Source organism: Lepisosteus oculatus, chromosome 23 (assembly GCF_040954835.1).
Source record: "Lepisosteus oculatus isolate fLepOcu1 chromosome 23, fLepOcu1.hap2, whole genome shotgun sequence".
NCBI classification, from domain to species: domain Eukaryota; kingdom Metazoa; phylum Chordata; class Actinopteri; order Semionotiformes; family Lepisosteidae; genus Lepisosteus; species Lepisosteus oculatus.
In genome coordinates, this window is record NC_090718.1 from 4,777,060 (window position 1) to 4,791,502 (window position 14,443).

At 51.3% G+C, this 14,443-nt stretch overlaps 1 protein-coding gene across 1 annotated transcript; it reads right to left on the reverse strand.

The window, feature by feature from the left end:
* Positions 1-617: 617 nt before the first annotated feature.
* Positions 618-5,988, reverse strand: apoa1a (apolipoprotein A-Ia). The gene is made up of 4 exons (XM_006642279.3): positions 5,934-5,988; positions 2,836-2,884; positions 2,350-2,503; positions 618-1,868 (listed from the first exon to the last, which is right to left on the reverse strand). The coding sequence occupies exons 2-4, from the start codon at positions 2,873-2,875 to the stop codon at positions 1,268-1,270; spliced, it is 795 nt and encodes a 264-aa protein (XP_006642342.1). The 5' UTR covers positions 2,876-2,884; positions 5,934-5,988; the 3' UTR covers positions 618-1,267.
* Positions 5,989-14,443: the final 8,455 nt, after the last annotated feature.

Consider the following 14,443-nt stretch of genomic DNA (forward strand, 5'->3'; position numbering starts at 1 on the left):
CTCTGTGTCATCCAGGACAGGAGCTGCAGACTGCTCCAAAATTAAGGACACCAGTAATTTGTTGGATATATAAGACCTAGCTTCCCATTTTGGCATATATCCATTTTTGTGATCAGAGCTCAAGCTTGGCTTTCCTGAGGAAGTGTAATACTTTTACAAATATGTGGACAAATATGACAATATCACCTGAACCTGCTCAAATGAAGTTCAGATGAAGACTGTATGAGGCAACGAGGCCTGAGTGCTCCTTGAAGAGTAAGTAAGTGTAATGAGTTGCAGTTCTCTAAAGACTCTCCCTATTTTCCGTTTTATACCCAATACCCCACAAGAGGAATTGTGTTTCTCTCCTGTGCCCCCTGGCAGTGCTCAGGGCTGGAGCTCGGAGAATCCCAGGCACATCTGACTGGCAACACGACCCAAGCCTGACCTGTGCCGGGAGCGCCCCCTAGTGGAGTGGCCGGGAACAGTGCTCCTGGGGCAGCTCGATAGCAATGTTCCCAGAGTACTCAGCGCACTCACTGTTTACTCCAGTGCCTCATGGCAGTAACATCAGCTCCCAGCAGCCTCTGAGCCAGTGGTGCTGTGAATGACACAGTGAATGACCAGAGAGACGCAGCTAGCAAACAGCACATGTCCTTTATTAGTGGGGGGGGTCAGGGGTCAGCAGACTGGAGGGGAGAGAGGTACAATACAGGGGGGCTTCCTTTGAGGGTTCACAACGCAGAGCAACAGCAGAGAAGGGAGAGGTGACGATTCTAGCACAGGGTGTCGGTTCCCCGGGGCTCTCGAGCTCAAGGATATATCAGTGCATTCGTCAGAGCGCCGGCGAGCGTGTGTGTCGAGCACCGGGCCTCTCCTACAGGCTCCTCGCTCCAGTCTCTGTCATACTCCTAGAGCTGAGCTCCTCCGGGGAAAACAGGTCCCGCCGGTCCTGTCATCAAAACGTGAGCTCACTGAAGTGATTAAGACCTAAGGAGGGGTGTGAAAAGGTAAAGACACTGTGGGTCTTGTATTGTGAGTGAGTGTGCCTCAGTGCGTGAGAGTGCCAGGGTGCCAGTGGGTCACTGCGCCAGTGTGTCAGAGTGTCACTGCGCCAGTGTCTCAGTATGCCCGTGTGTCCCAGTGTCCCAGTGTTCCAGTGTGTCCCAGTGTTCCAGTGTGTCCCAGTGTGTCAGTGTTCCAGTGTGTCCCAGTGTGTCAGTGTTCCAGTGTGTCCCAGTGTCAGAGTGTGCCAGTGTCCCAGTGTTCCAGTGTGTCCCAGTGTACTTTACTGCTTGAGGCTCTGGGCCAGTGTTTCCCAGAGGGCGGACAGCTTGGCGGACAGGTCCTCCTTGTAGGGCTCCAGCTTCTCGCGCAGGTTCTGGGCCATGGGCCCGACCTTCTCGCGCACCTCCGACACGGCGTCGCCCAGCTTGCTCCGGTACTCCTCGGCGTAGGGGGCGGCCACCTTCCTGAGCTCCTCCAGCCTCTCGGTCAGCTTGGCGCGCACGGCCTCCACGATGGGCGTCAGCTTGGTCTTCATCTCCTCCACGTTGGCCTTCACCTTCTCCCGCAGCTCCTCGGCCACGGGCTCCACCTTCTTCTTCAGCTCCTCGATCCTCTCCTGCCCCTTCTTCAGCTCCTCCTGGAAGATGGGCTCCAGCTTCTCGCGGTACTGGTCCAGGTGGGCCTGCAGGGTCTTGCGGACCTCCTCCCTGTGGGGCTCCACCTGCTTGCGGAGGTCCTCCAGGTCGGCCATCAGCCTCTCCCGGAAGGTCTTGGTGGCCTCCAAGACGGTGCTGCTCACCACGTCCCCGTAAGGCCTCAGGGTCTCAGAGGCCTGCTTGGAATAGGATTGGAGACTGTCCAGGCTCTGGGACAGCTGCAGCCTGCAGGAGGGAGGGAGACAGGGAGAGTGAGGGGCTGGGGAGCGGAGCCGTAGGGAGGGAGGTTAGAAACTGGTGATGCAGGCAGGCCTGGCTTCCCAGAGAGGACAGCCTCAGTGACCACAGCCTGGACATAGAAACTGGACACAGGTAGACCTGGCTGTCCCGAGAGGACAGGCTCAGTGACCACAGCCTGGAAATAGAAACTGGACACAGGCAGACCTGGCTGTCCAGAGAGGACAGGCCCACTGACAGGAGCTTTTTAAAGAAGGAGAAGACATTTGAAAGGATCTATAAAATAATCTCATTCAAATACTCACTCTGTTTTTTTGTGCTCAGTGTTCGACTAAATTGTTTTTGCCTTGGCAACACTGTTGCAAATTCATCAGCCAGGCCGATGAAGCCCTTTTGAAAATGAAAGCGAACCCCGAGAGAGATCCAGAGGGAGGGAGAGAGAGAGAGATCCAGAGAGAAAGGTTCTCACTTGTACTGCTGACCGAACTCGGTTCCTTCCAGCTGCTCGATGGCTTTCTTGGCTGTCTCGTGCACCTGGGCGGCGTACAGGGTCAGGGCCTGCCTCACCTGTTCCAACTGAGAGGGGGGGGCATCCGCCTGCCAGAGGAACCGGGCCTGGGCACCTGCAGGGGCAGAGCGGGGGTCAATACTGGGTTCACATGGCTGGCACAGCGCCACCCTGCCGGGCCCAGCAGAGCGCAGCACCACACGGTCCTGCACAGAACAGTCCCATACTGGGCTTTCCTGCATGTTCCAGTCTGTTACTGTCTAATCCCACAGAGGAAGGCTCTGTAAGGAGTGGGCAGTGCAGCAGAGTACGTTAGGATGCGTCAGTCAGGCACCGGGCACACATGACACGGTACCAGACAGCGCAGTGCAGTTGAGATTGGTTTGGTACCAGGAGGCTCAGTCTTGTTACAGCGAGTTGTTACAGGAGCTGAGCTGCAGTACTGACCTGCGAACAGCAGGGCGAGTGTCAGAGCCACGAACTTCATGATGAGGATCTGAAAGGGAGAGAAAGACAGGGTTAGGGCTAGGCAGGTCAACACCCTGGCGGAGCTGTCCGACTGGGCCTGTGCAACACGGGGGCGTGAGGTCATGACACACCCCTCCTCAGACCCGCGCAGGCCTGTGAGTCGGCCGCCCAGCTACCCGACCGATCTCCACAACGCACTGTCTCCCCTGGACTCGGCCTCCGCGTCTGTCCCGTCTGCCTTTCTCCCCTGATGCGGGACAGGAGCCCTCCGGCGTCCAGATCAAAGCCGAGTTTAGAGCAATGGTCGGGCCAAAGGCTCATGCTGGGCGAGCAGAGCCTTTCGATCGGCGCCGGCGGAGCCCGGAGGCGCAGCGTGCTGTTAGCAGAAACGACCCAGGCTCACAAGGGGTCGAGTCTCACACCACGGGCCTGATTACGAGTCCATTCCGGTCGGCCCGAGCCAGTGGGGCACCCCCTACTGTTAGATCTTACTGTTAGGCCATCCGTTAGTACAAAATCCCCCCACCCCCACCCACCCTGTGTGTCTTAAGGACAGGCTGGAGCCGGAGCAGGGGCTACGAGGCTCCGGACCTCCTGTGCACACCTCTAAGGCACCACGATTTTCACGATTGTGAATCCTGTCACAACAGCGATTTGCACAAGCGATACAGGATGGAGAGCCACACATAATAGTAAAGGGAACTTTTGCTCAGCTGAAATGCTGGCATTTTGACCAGAATGCTACATGTAGAATGCCACACACACGCACGCACTCACACACCTCGGGTGACACGCCTGTGAAATCACAGCACGAGGAGCAGCCGGCAGTATCTCAGGTCCAAGGGTCTGGCCGGGTCTCGTTACCAGCAGGGAGTTTGCAATCGCACTGATAAGACAGGCCTCGGAGGAGGGCGATCCTCAGCTCCACAACAGCTCCTCAGTCCCAAGTCTCTACTTAAGGACTTTGAGCCCCCAGGGCTATCAAAAGCAGGGTTTTGGGTCATGCTATCTTCGAAGCACAGCCAGTTTGGATAAGGAGGGACAGATAAAGTGAGATAAACCAGTGGTTATTAGGAGACAGCTTTATCTGTTAGCGTCTGGGGTTTGTGAGTGAAAGCTCTGTATTCTGGGTGCAGTGTATTGGTTATTACCAATCTGAAAATATAGCCAAGGATTTCTGTGGAGTCATCTGTGGTAAGCCCCAGTGTATTTGATCTCTGGAGTTTGCGGCCCTAAAGCAATGTTAGAATAGCACCTTTCCTCTCGTGTGAGGGTGTTCCCTCCTGACACCCTCCCACAGTCCCCCACAGCTCACACAGGGCATCGGCATGTTCTCAGCTCACAGTACAGTATACAAAGTCCATGCCCCGCAACACACAAAAATACATGAAAATCATATTCATGCGTGTTTACAGCATTTCAGACTGAGGTTCACAGACAGTGAGCGCTCGTATATCTACACATGGGTGAATCTACGTGTTTTTTACAGTTTTGGATTTTTTAATGTACAAGAATGCATTAACTAAACTATACATGATATATGTACTGTGTGTATGTTATACAGCTGTAGATATCTGAAATATCCAGTCTTATTAGGTATGGTTGCCATGGTTTTTCTGTTCTTGAAGCCAATATGTGGAAAAAAAAACCCAGATATGAAGACTAGACAAACTATACACACACAAAACATACTGCTCCACACTGACAGAGGCACACACACTGCCTGCGCAGTCCCTCGATGACACCCTATCAAGCTGACTCTGTCACAGACGAGCCGAGACACAGCTCCACACGCTGCAGCACCAGCGGAAATAGGACACGGACCAAGCTTGTACTCAACAAGACCCTTCCACAAAATCCACAGCCCCTACACACACTCTGCCCTGTGCCTCCTCCGAGGCAGGCCGATTTTTCTAAGCTTGGATAATGAAACAGCAGCCAATCCTCTTAAAGCTCTGATCACAGCAGCTCCTGCACAAAGACTCAGACGTGGTGTCACGACCGTTAGTGGGCACCTAAGGCGAGCTACAGGCAAACAAGATCTTTCCTAGCCATTTCTAACGAACCGGCTGCAACCACCGGAAATTCTAGGCCTGACCCGTACTCCATCAGGGTGAAACTGCACGTCTCTGGCACCGACTACGGCAGATCCACCCCTGAAGCCCCAGTGCAATCAGAAGGGATCTCGTGTCATATAGAGCCCGCCACGGAGTTGAAGCCGATAGCCTGGCTCCTTTCAGGGAATGGCTGGACGAGCTCCTCCAGTCAGCACCGGAGGCGCTTCTTTACACTAAGGGTGGTGGGAGTAGAGAAAAAGCTGCCCGGCCCTGTTGTTAAAGCCGCAAACTTGGCTTCTTTCAAGACACAGATGGAGGAATTCCTTGGATCAGTTAGCTGCTTTGTTAGGGGGCCAAAAAGGCCAGATGGGACGTTTGTAAGCTTTCTTATGTTCTCAACTGCTGTCAACCTTTCAGCGAGCTGATTACTTGAAGGCACAGAGTTTTAGTGTTTCCGGACACACAGCTCCCAGACACAAAGAGTGCCCCAAGATCGTCTAGCCCTGTAACCCAGCAGCATGCCTTTCCGAAGGAACCCACAGTTTTCAGAACTGATTCAGATACCTTGATGCCCCTGCAGTCTCGATCTGCTTCTCGTTTGAAATCAGTCGGTGTGCACTCAATAACCCGAGAATCCAAGAAAAAGTTTCTCCCTCTTCTAAAACGGCTCTTTTAAGTCGGGAAGAAGAGCGGATTGTCCAGAAACCGGCCAGTTCTCGGCCAGAAAACAAGGGCAGTCCGAGTTACGCTCAGGAAAGTTTGACACTCTTTCTGTCTGAGTAGTCCCGAGAGACAGGATCACTCTCTGGAGACCCACACATCCAAAAACGCTTCACAGTTCCAATCTCCCGTCAAGTGTAAAGGAATCAAGCACAGCCTGACCTGCTGCAGCAGAGCCCTCTCTCCTCTCCCGTCTCCCCTATCTCCTGTCCCCTGTTTCCTCACCTCTCCCCTCTCCCTTGTCTCCTGTCTCCTGTCCCCTCTCCCCTGTCCCTCTCCCGTATGGAAGTGCAGTCTTACCTCTCCTGGATGTGTGCGATGTGTGTGGCCCAGCTGAGGTGGTGGCGGGTTTTATCCTCTCTCTCCCAGCCTCTATCTCTGCTTTCGTGGAGCTGGACCCCTGACCTCGGCTCCTGACTGCCTGGAGCCTGGGATCAAGGGTTAGTGTGAGTCAGGAGCACAGTAAACAGGGAGACAGGAGCGTCCTCTGTACCTGCACACACTGCGCAGGCTGCTGCACTCCGCTCCACAACACCACGTGCACAACTATACACACCGTTACACACTGCACACACCACTATACACACCGTTACACACTGCACACACCACTATACACACCGTTACACACCAGGCACAGCATTATACACACCGTTACACACTGCACACACCACTATACACACCGTTACACACCAGGCACAGCATTATACACACCGTTACACACTGCACACACCACTATACACACCGTTACACACCAGGCACAGCATTATACACACCGTTACACACTGCACACACCACTATACACACCGTTACACACCAGGCACAGCATTATACACACCGTTACACACTGCACACACCACTATACACACCGTTACACACCACCCACAGCACTATACACACCGTTACACACTGACACAACTTGTACAGCACTACCGTTACACACTGACACACCACTATACAAACTGTTACGTACCGTACACACCACTATACACACCGTTACACATTGCGCACAGCACTATACACACCGTTACACACCATGCAGAGCATTATACACACCGTTACACACTGACACACCACTATACACACCGTTACACTCTGCACACACCACTATACACACCGTTGCACAATGACACACCACTATACACACCGTTACACACCGCCCACAGCATTATACACACCATTACACACTGCGCACACCATTATACACACCGTTACACACCACCCACAGCACTATACACACCGTTACACACTGACACAACTTGTACAGCACTACCGTTACACACTGACACACCACTATACAAACTGTTACGTACCGTACACACCACTATACACACCGTTACACATTGCGCACAGCACTATACACACCGTTACACACCGTGCAGAGCATTATACACACCGTTACACACTGCACACACCACTATACACACCATTACACATTGCGCACAGCACTATACACACCGATACACACCGTGCAGAGCATTATACACACCGTTACACTCTGCACACACCACTATACACACCGTTGCACAATGACACACCACTATACACACCGTTACACACCGCCCACAGCACTATACACACTGGTTACACACTGACACACCACCATACACACCGTTACACACTGACACACCACAATCCAAACTGTTACACACTGCGCACAGCACTATACACACTGTTACACACCGCACACAGCACTACCGTTACACACTGACACACCACTATACAAACCGTTACGTACCGTACACACCACTATACACACAATTAAACATTGCGCACAGCACTATACACACCATTACACACTGCACACATCACTATACGCACCATTACATGCTGACAGATCACTATATACACTGGTACACACTGACACACCACTACAAACGCACTGCTTCACACTATACACACTACTACTACGCACTGAACACATTCATATGTACACACACTGCACTCACCAGTACACTACCCCTAAATACTGTACTTTATACACACTCAGTGCACACTCATTTCTGGTCTTTCTCAAGCAATGTGTGCGAAACCCAGACAGTTAATCCCACGCCTTCACCCTCGATAGAGGAGGTTCACTCCAGAGCATTGTGTGGACTGACTGGTTAAAGGCACAGCGTCCAGGGGCACCTGTCCACACAGGCACTGTGGGTCCCTCAGAACAGCCGATTAATTTCAGGATTAAATCTGTTGCAGAAGGAAGACCATGTGATCTGAAATTAACATGAGTCAACCTGCACGTCCGTGCTTTCATTATCTCTTTGCTCTCCTTTTACTTTATGCTGTTCCGCGTGTTAATTTTTTATTGATCTATCACCCTGAGCTGCACGTACCCTGCCAGCAGTCAGAGGGAGTGCCGTGCCGGTGTCTTCACACTGCCCTCTGAGTCCAGTTTCCAGCAGGTCTACAAGAGGTCAGCCTCGCTGGAGCCGCCTGACAGACACCTGTCCGAAAGTTAGAGAGTCCATTCATCTGCTGTTACACCTGCTGGCTGTTTTTTCACCTTCTGACCACTGAGCTTCACAGTGAACCCTCAGATCTGAGGGTATGAGGCCCTCCAGCGTCCAGGAAATCTGGGTCACAGTCAGCCCAGGAATCAAACCAGTCCGGGCTGCGGGACTCTGCACTCGTATCCAAAACTGATTCTCCACTGCTTGCTATATGCTTATGCATGAGGAGCTCTGACCACCTTAGTGCATAGTGTGGGACAGACCCCAGTCTCCTGGTGTCCAGTGGTGCCCAGAGTAGCTTAGCTGCCCATTTCTCTAGGTGCACTATAGATCCTTCTATTCACTGCGCAGTGACAGACACCATCGACTCACAGCATAGTCCAGCCCAAGAAGCCACAGGTCTTTAGTTCCATCCACCCATTTTCTAACAGCTTAGTCCAGTGCAGGGTCTCAGGGGAGCCAGAATCTCTCCCAGCAAGATATGGGAGACACAGGACACACACAGACACACCAGGGCCAGTTTTCCCAGAAGACAATTCACCTACCAGCCTGTCTCTGAACTGTGGGAGGAAACAGTTCAGAACACAGGGAGAACATGCAAACTCCACACAGACAGCACCCCAGGACCTGAACCCAGGGCCCCAGGGCTGGGCGGCAGGAATCCTCCCCCACTGCATCTCTGTGGAACATGGAATCATAACGTATTTAATTGGGACGTTTTGCTGTTGATTGACACTGTAATGTCCAAGTGAAAATAAAATTTCTACAGATCCTCCTAATTATAAATGTAAAACAGAGAATAATTGCATATTCCCAAATCATTAGAGGTGTTGCCAGTATTAGTCCAACAGTCTTATTGCGGGGGCACCAGGGAAAACTGAGAACACAGAGGCACTTCTTTACACTAAAGGTGGTGGGTGTCTGGAACAAGTGGCAGCAGCCCTGTTTCTGAAGCTGATTCCCCTGTGATCCTTCCCTAACTGGCTAGATTAATTAAACTATTAACAGTCTAATGAGCTTTTCCTTTTCACTACTGCGGTGAGCCGCAGAGGCTGGTCTCACAGCCCCCCACCCCCCTCCTTCATCGCTGCCCCATTTGGCACAGGAGCCTGTGGGTGAAAGCGCAGCGTCAGATGGTTTGTGGAGCGCAGAACAGGCTGTGTCAGAGGGGCGGTCAATAAGATGGCTGATTAAGGAAGGATTAATGATTAGCACAGCCAGTGGCTGATAGTGGAGTGCTGATTGCTGACTCTCTCACGCTGATAGCAGGACTGCTGAACCAGCAGCTCCCTCCTGCCTCGCTCTGCATCTGCTTTTCTCTCTCGTTCCCTGTCTCTTTCAGCCGTTCTGTGTACCTCTGTCCCTTCTCCATCTCCTTCACACTCTGTCCCAGTGCCTCTCAGATTCCAATTCCAACAGCTTTTAATTGGGGTGACCGATGGATTACAGGGTGGCCAAAGCTGATACAATTAACACAGCATTTACAGACACTTGCAGTACGAACGTGTTATTGGACATCACAGATCTCACATGAAACAGGCTGTCTGTGCCTCAGGCTGGGACGGGAGATCACATACTGCACGGAGGCTTCCTCCTCCTTCCCCCATTAGAACTGGGAGCTCTTCTGATCCTGGCAGGTGTGGGAATTCTGGGATTATACTTGTTATTTTAGGGGAGAATGTTTAATGTCTGATCTCTTCTTTCTTTCAGTGCAGCAGAAGGTGCATCTCTGTCTTTGCTTCTCCCTGCTGGCAGTAGGAGCACAGCCTGTCCTCTCTGGGAAGCCAGGTCCCTCTGCCTGTGTCCAGTTTCTATGTCCAGGCTGTGGTCACTGTGACTGTCCTCTCTGGACAGCCAGGTCTGCCTGTGTCCAGTTTCTATGGCCAGGCTGTGGACACTGAGCCTCTACTTCGTCTGGATCTGTTGCTCTTTGCTGTCTCTCCCCCTGGTTAGATAAATACTTAGCTAGAGTAAATGACTTTTTAGCACATTCCAGTTTGTGTGTTTCCCACTGGGTACGGTGGTATTGTTTGGCCTGTGTTGGGATTTGATTGGCTGTGATGTGTTGTTTTTGTAGTGCTGTCCTGATGTCAGTGAACTACAGGACCAGCTGATCAAGGGGCTCTTCTCTGTGTTCAGCAGGGCCTTGTGGTTGAAGGAGTTCTATTCACTGACATGTAACCAATACTTTATTGCTCTTTTATGTATATTAATCAGCAGTAGTGTCTGGTCCAATTCTGTGTGCTCTGTATGTTTGTGTTTCTGTGGGTTGTTTGTCCAATGTATTGTAATTTTGGTCTGTAATTGGAACCTATACTTCACTGCCAAATAGGGAAAGGGGTTAGATTATACTTTCAAATATTCACAGCCAGATGTTTACAGGATGGCTGATATTGCACAGTACAGTATACACAGCCAGTTGTGTGTTCCAATGTCTCGTTGTTCAGTGTGAAGTGGTACAGTACTTGTTTCCCTGAGATCTGGCTTTCTTCTGGAAAACAGCGACTCTGGTCTTGTCCAGAAAGGCTGGCAGTGCCCAGGTCTGACAGTACTGCTCCAGCAGTGCCAGGCTCTGCTGCAGCCCCTGTTCTGTGGGCGACAGCAGGACCAGGTCATCAGCGTAGAGCAGGAACTCTATGTTGTGTAGTGTGAGGACAAGAGTTGAAGACTGTTCCCACACTTCTGTTATCTCATTGAAATATGTTTGACCCAGGCTGTAGCCCTGTCTCATCCCACAACTTTGAGAATGAAGAATTCTGGGCTTTTTCTTTCATTTTTCACAGCTCATCTGTTCTCCAAGTACATTGATTTAATTACAGCGTAGACTTTACCCCCTACATCACTGTAAAACATTTGTAAAACTGTTCTTCATGCCAAAGTGAGTGAAACACTAAACAAATCAATAACACAGGTAAATATTGTCTTTTAATTTTTTGTGGCCATGTTTGTTTAACATCACTTTATTAAGCATTAGGAATTTGTCTTTTTGCAGACCCCAGCTTGCTCTCCATGAGACACACAGACAGGGAGAGAGAAGCTTGGGGTCAGAGCGCAGTGTCAGCCATTTATACGGCATCCCTGGAGCAGTTGGGGTTAAGGGCCTTGCGCAGGGGCCCAATGGAGTAGGATTCCTCTGCCAGCCACAGGATTTGAACTGGCAGCCTTCCAGCCACAGGCGCAGATCCTGAGCCACAGAGCCCCCGCTCCGCCCCATTTAGAAGTGTGCGTAGGATGTAAAAGTAATTGAACTCACAGCAGTTTGGTAGGATGCCCATCTGACTTTTACCAAGAACACCGTGCTCTGTATGGAAAGCCAGTATTTGGGATTTCATGATACTGCTGAATACTTTGCCCAGGTTCCTGTTCACAAAGACACCCTGGTAGTTCTTAGGGTCAAGGGTCACGCCCTGTACACCCAGAGGGCGCTCTCCTTCTGTCCTGTTCCTTGTTCCCTGTGATTACTCATGTCTTTCAGCTGTGTCTTGTTGTGTTGCCTATTTACTTCCTGTGTCTGCTCTGCTCCTGGCTCAGCACTGAGGGTACGGAAGTCCTGAGGCCCGCCTAGCACCAGCTCGCCCCACGTCCGTGGCCTGAGGGCATAGGTTTCTATCTGACATCGTCTGACCCCCTGAGCCTGGGCTAACCTCCCTCTTGCCGCCTTTTACCGCTACGCATAGGGTCTCTACTGCTCTCCTGGTCATTCCACGGCTCTCCCTTCTGACATCCGTGACATCAAGTCCACAAATGGGTGATCAGTCCTTGAATCCAGGCCTCAGGAAACACTCAGCTCTCAGTACGAGATTGGAGAGCTTTAGCAGGGCTTGCTGCAGCTCCGAGCTGCTGTATCTCAGCATCTCGATATCGACTCCAACTTGGGCACAGGCCTTTCGCGGTCTGGTGGCTCGGAGCTTGTCTAGTAGTCGAGGAGTCTAAGGGTTTTTAGCTGTCTTTAATTTACTCTGATGCTTCTTTTGATAGAGATTTTCAGAATGTGCTTCGCAGGCTGATACCTTTGGCATTTATTTAAATGATTGCAGTTTTCCCAGAAACATTTTTGGTTGATTGGCTCCCTCTGTTTCTGAGAGTTTTCTCTTTCTGTGTGCATTTCTCTCCTTCTAGAGAGTGTTTTCTGCTGCTTTGTCGTCCGAGGCACGGGTTCGATAGCTCTCGCGGTGCTTTCCTGATATTTGTGCAGCGTGCGTCAAAACAGTCATCTTATGTTTTGATATTTTCAATGGTTGTGGATCATATTCATTGCCATTTTTAGTTTAAAGTTAATTACCCCAATATAAGCTTGTATTAATAACAGGTTGAAACGGCGTGTTTGGGATCAGTAATTTGACCAGTTCAGTCATGTCTGAATTGGCTGATCATTGTGTGCTCTCTGGTATTCATCTGGGCAGTTTGTATCTCATTAATATGACTGGTTAAGGTCATCCAGCTGGCTGGGCTGTGTCAGTGTGTCTGCGTGCTTGTGCTCTCTTGTACAGTGTGTTCTGATTTTCACTGAGAGGCGTTTGTAGCCTCACAGTGAAAGTGCTGACAGAGGAGGGGTCCAGGTTAGGGTTAGGGTTAGGGTTAGTGCCAGCATAGTCCACCACACTCCTGCCCGGAGTCGAGCTATAAGTGAACCTTCCCAGATAGTCCCCTCCTGTCCTGCCTTTGATGATGTGCAGACCCAGCCCTCAACAGCTCCCGAGAGTCTTGCTGACTTCACTGTCACGGCTACACCTGCGTGAGGCGCTCAGTGTGTGGTACAGGGATTGTCCAAATATACGAGTGTTTGCCTGCCTGCTGGTGCAGCTGACAATATTCCGGTTTGGACGTTGAGGTCTCCGGAGAGCAGCACATTTCCCTGGCCCAGGAAGTGACTGATCTCGGTGTGGAGACTGTGGAGAATCCCTCACTGTAGTAATGAGATTCTGTAGGGGGAATGAAGACTTCAGATAGGATCACCCCTGTGTAGATTACATTTCTACTGATCTTAAGCCAAACAAGTGACTCTCCTCTAAGGGCTGCATACCGTATCTTCATTCAGCTCCGCTCTGTACCACACAGTGATCCCCCAGAATCTCTGCCCTGAGTGCTTGAGGGTTTTAGCTGTAGCCAAGGGCACTACAATCTCCTTGTAGCAGGGTGCGCAGAGAGTTCTTTCGGGGGCAGAGTCTTATCTGGAGAATTTGAGAGCCCCCCTTTCAGAGCTTATCAGCCAGACAACAGAACTCACAAGGGTCACGTCTGGGAATGCAGCTGGAGGAGCCTGGAGTGATCGATTGAGTCGATTGATTAGTGATTAGGCAGGGAGGAAATATCCATGGCTGATCTGGCACTGAAAAACCGGCCGGTGAAATTGCTGATCGAACGAAGCCCTTCCAGTACAATTCTGCAGGCTGGGATCGCTATGGTCCCATTGCTTGGGAATTCACTTGACCACATTGTACCAGGCTGCTGCAGTGTGGGCGCCTGCTGTGTCTTGTCCACGTGCTTCTGCAGTTTAACCCAACCCCCCCACGAAGGAGCACACACCTCCCCCTCCTGTCCCGTCCCGTCCCTCTGTAGTCAACATCAGCCTGCGCGTGGGCGGCCCATCGCAGCGTGGGCCCTTCGTGGAATCGGGCCTGGCTCGGCTCTCCTCAGAAAGGACGCTGTGTTTATTGACTCGCTGGGCTGACAGGGGGGACGCTGGCCTCTGTCCCGGTGGGGGCTGTCCTGTGCTCTGATTGGAAGGTGGAATTTCCCGGGCTTAAGGCCCAGTGAGATTTACTAGAGCCACAGAGCTGTGGCACTGCAACACAGTGTGCTATAAATATAATGGTAAGATCCCACACGTGCAGTAAAAGCTACTATCGATTCCTGCATGATCGTGTGTTTATGGCAGCGCCAGGACCGTATTATCCAATAGGCACAGGAGGTGGGGCTGTACTGTCCAATAGGCACTGGAGGCGGGGCTGTACTGTCCAATTGGCTCCTGAGGCACTGACCTAACTAAGGATCCTATGGAAAAATGTTGATGGTGTTTTTTTTTTTATTTCTATGACTAAAAACTGTAACAATCCCCTCTTGATGATATATATAAAATATATATATATATATGCCAGCACCCTACAGCTCAAGCTCAGCAGTGTGAGCCTGGCCAGTACCTGGATGGGAGACTCCTGGGAAAGCTGAGGCTGCTGCTGGAAGAGGTGTTAGTGGGGCCAGTAGGGAGCGATCACCCTGCGGTCTGTGTGGGTCCTGATGCCCCAGTATAGTGACGGGGACACTACACTGTAAAAAGGCGCCATCCTTAGGATGAGATGTGAAACCGAGGTCCTGTCTCTCTGTGGTCATTAAAAATCCCAGGGCGTTTCTTGAAAAGAGTAG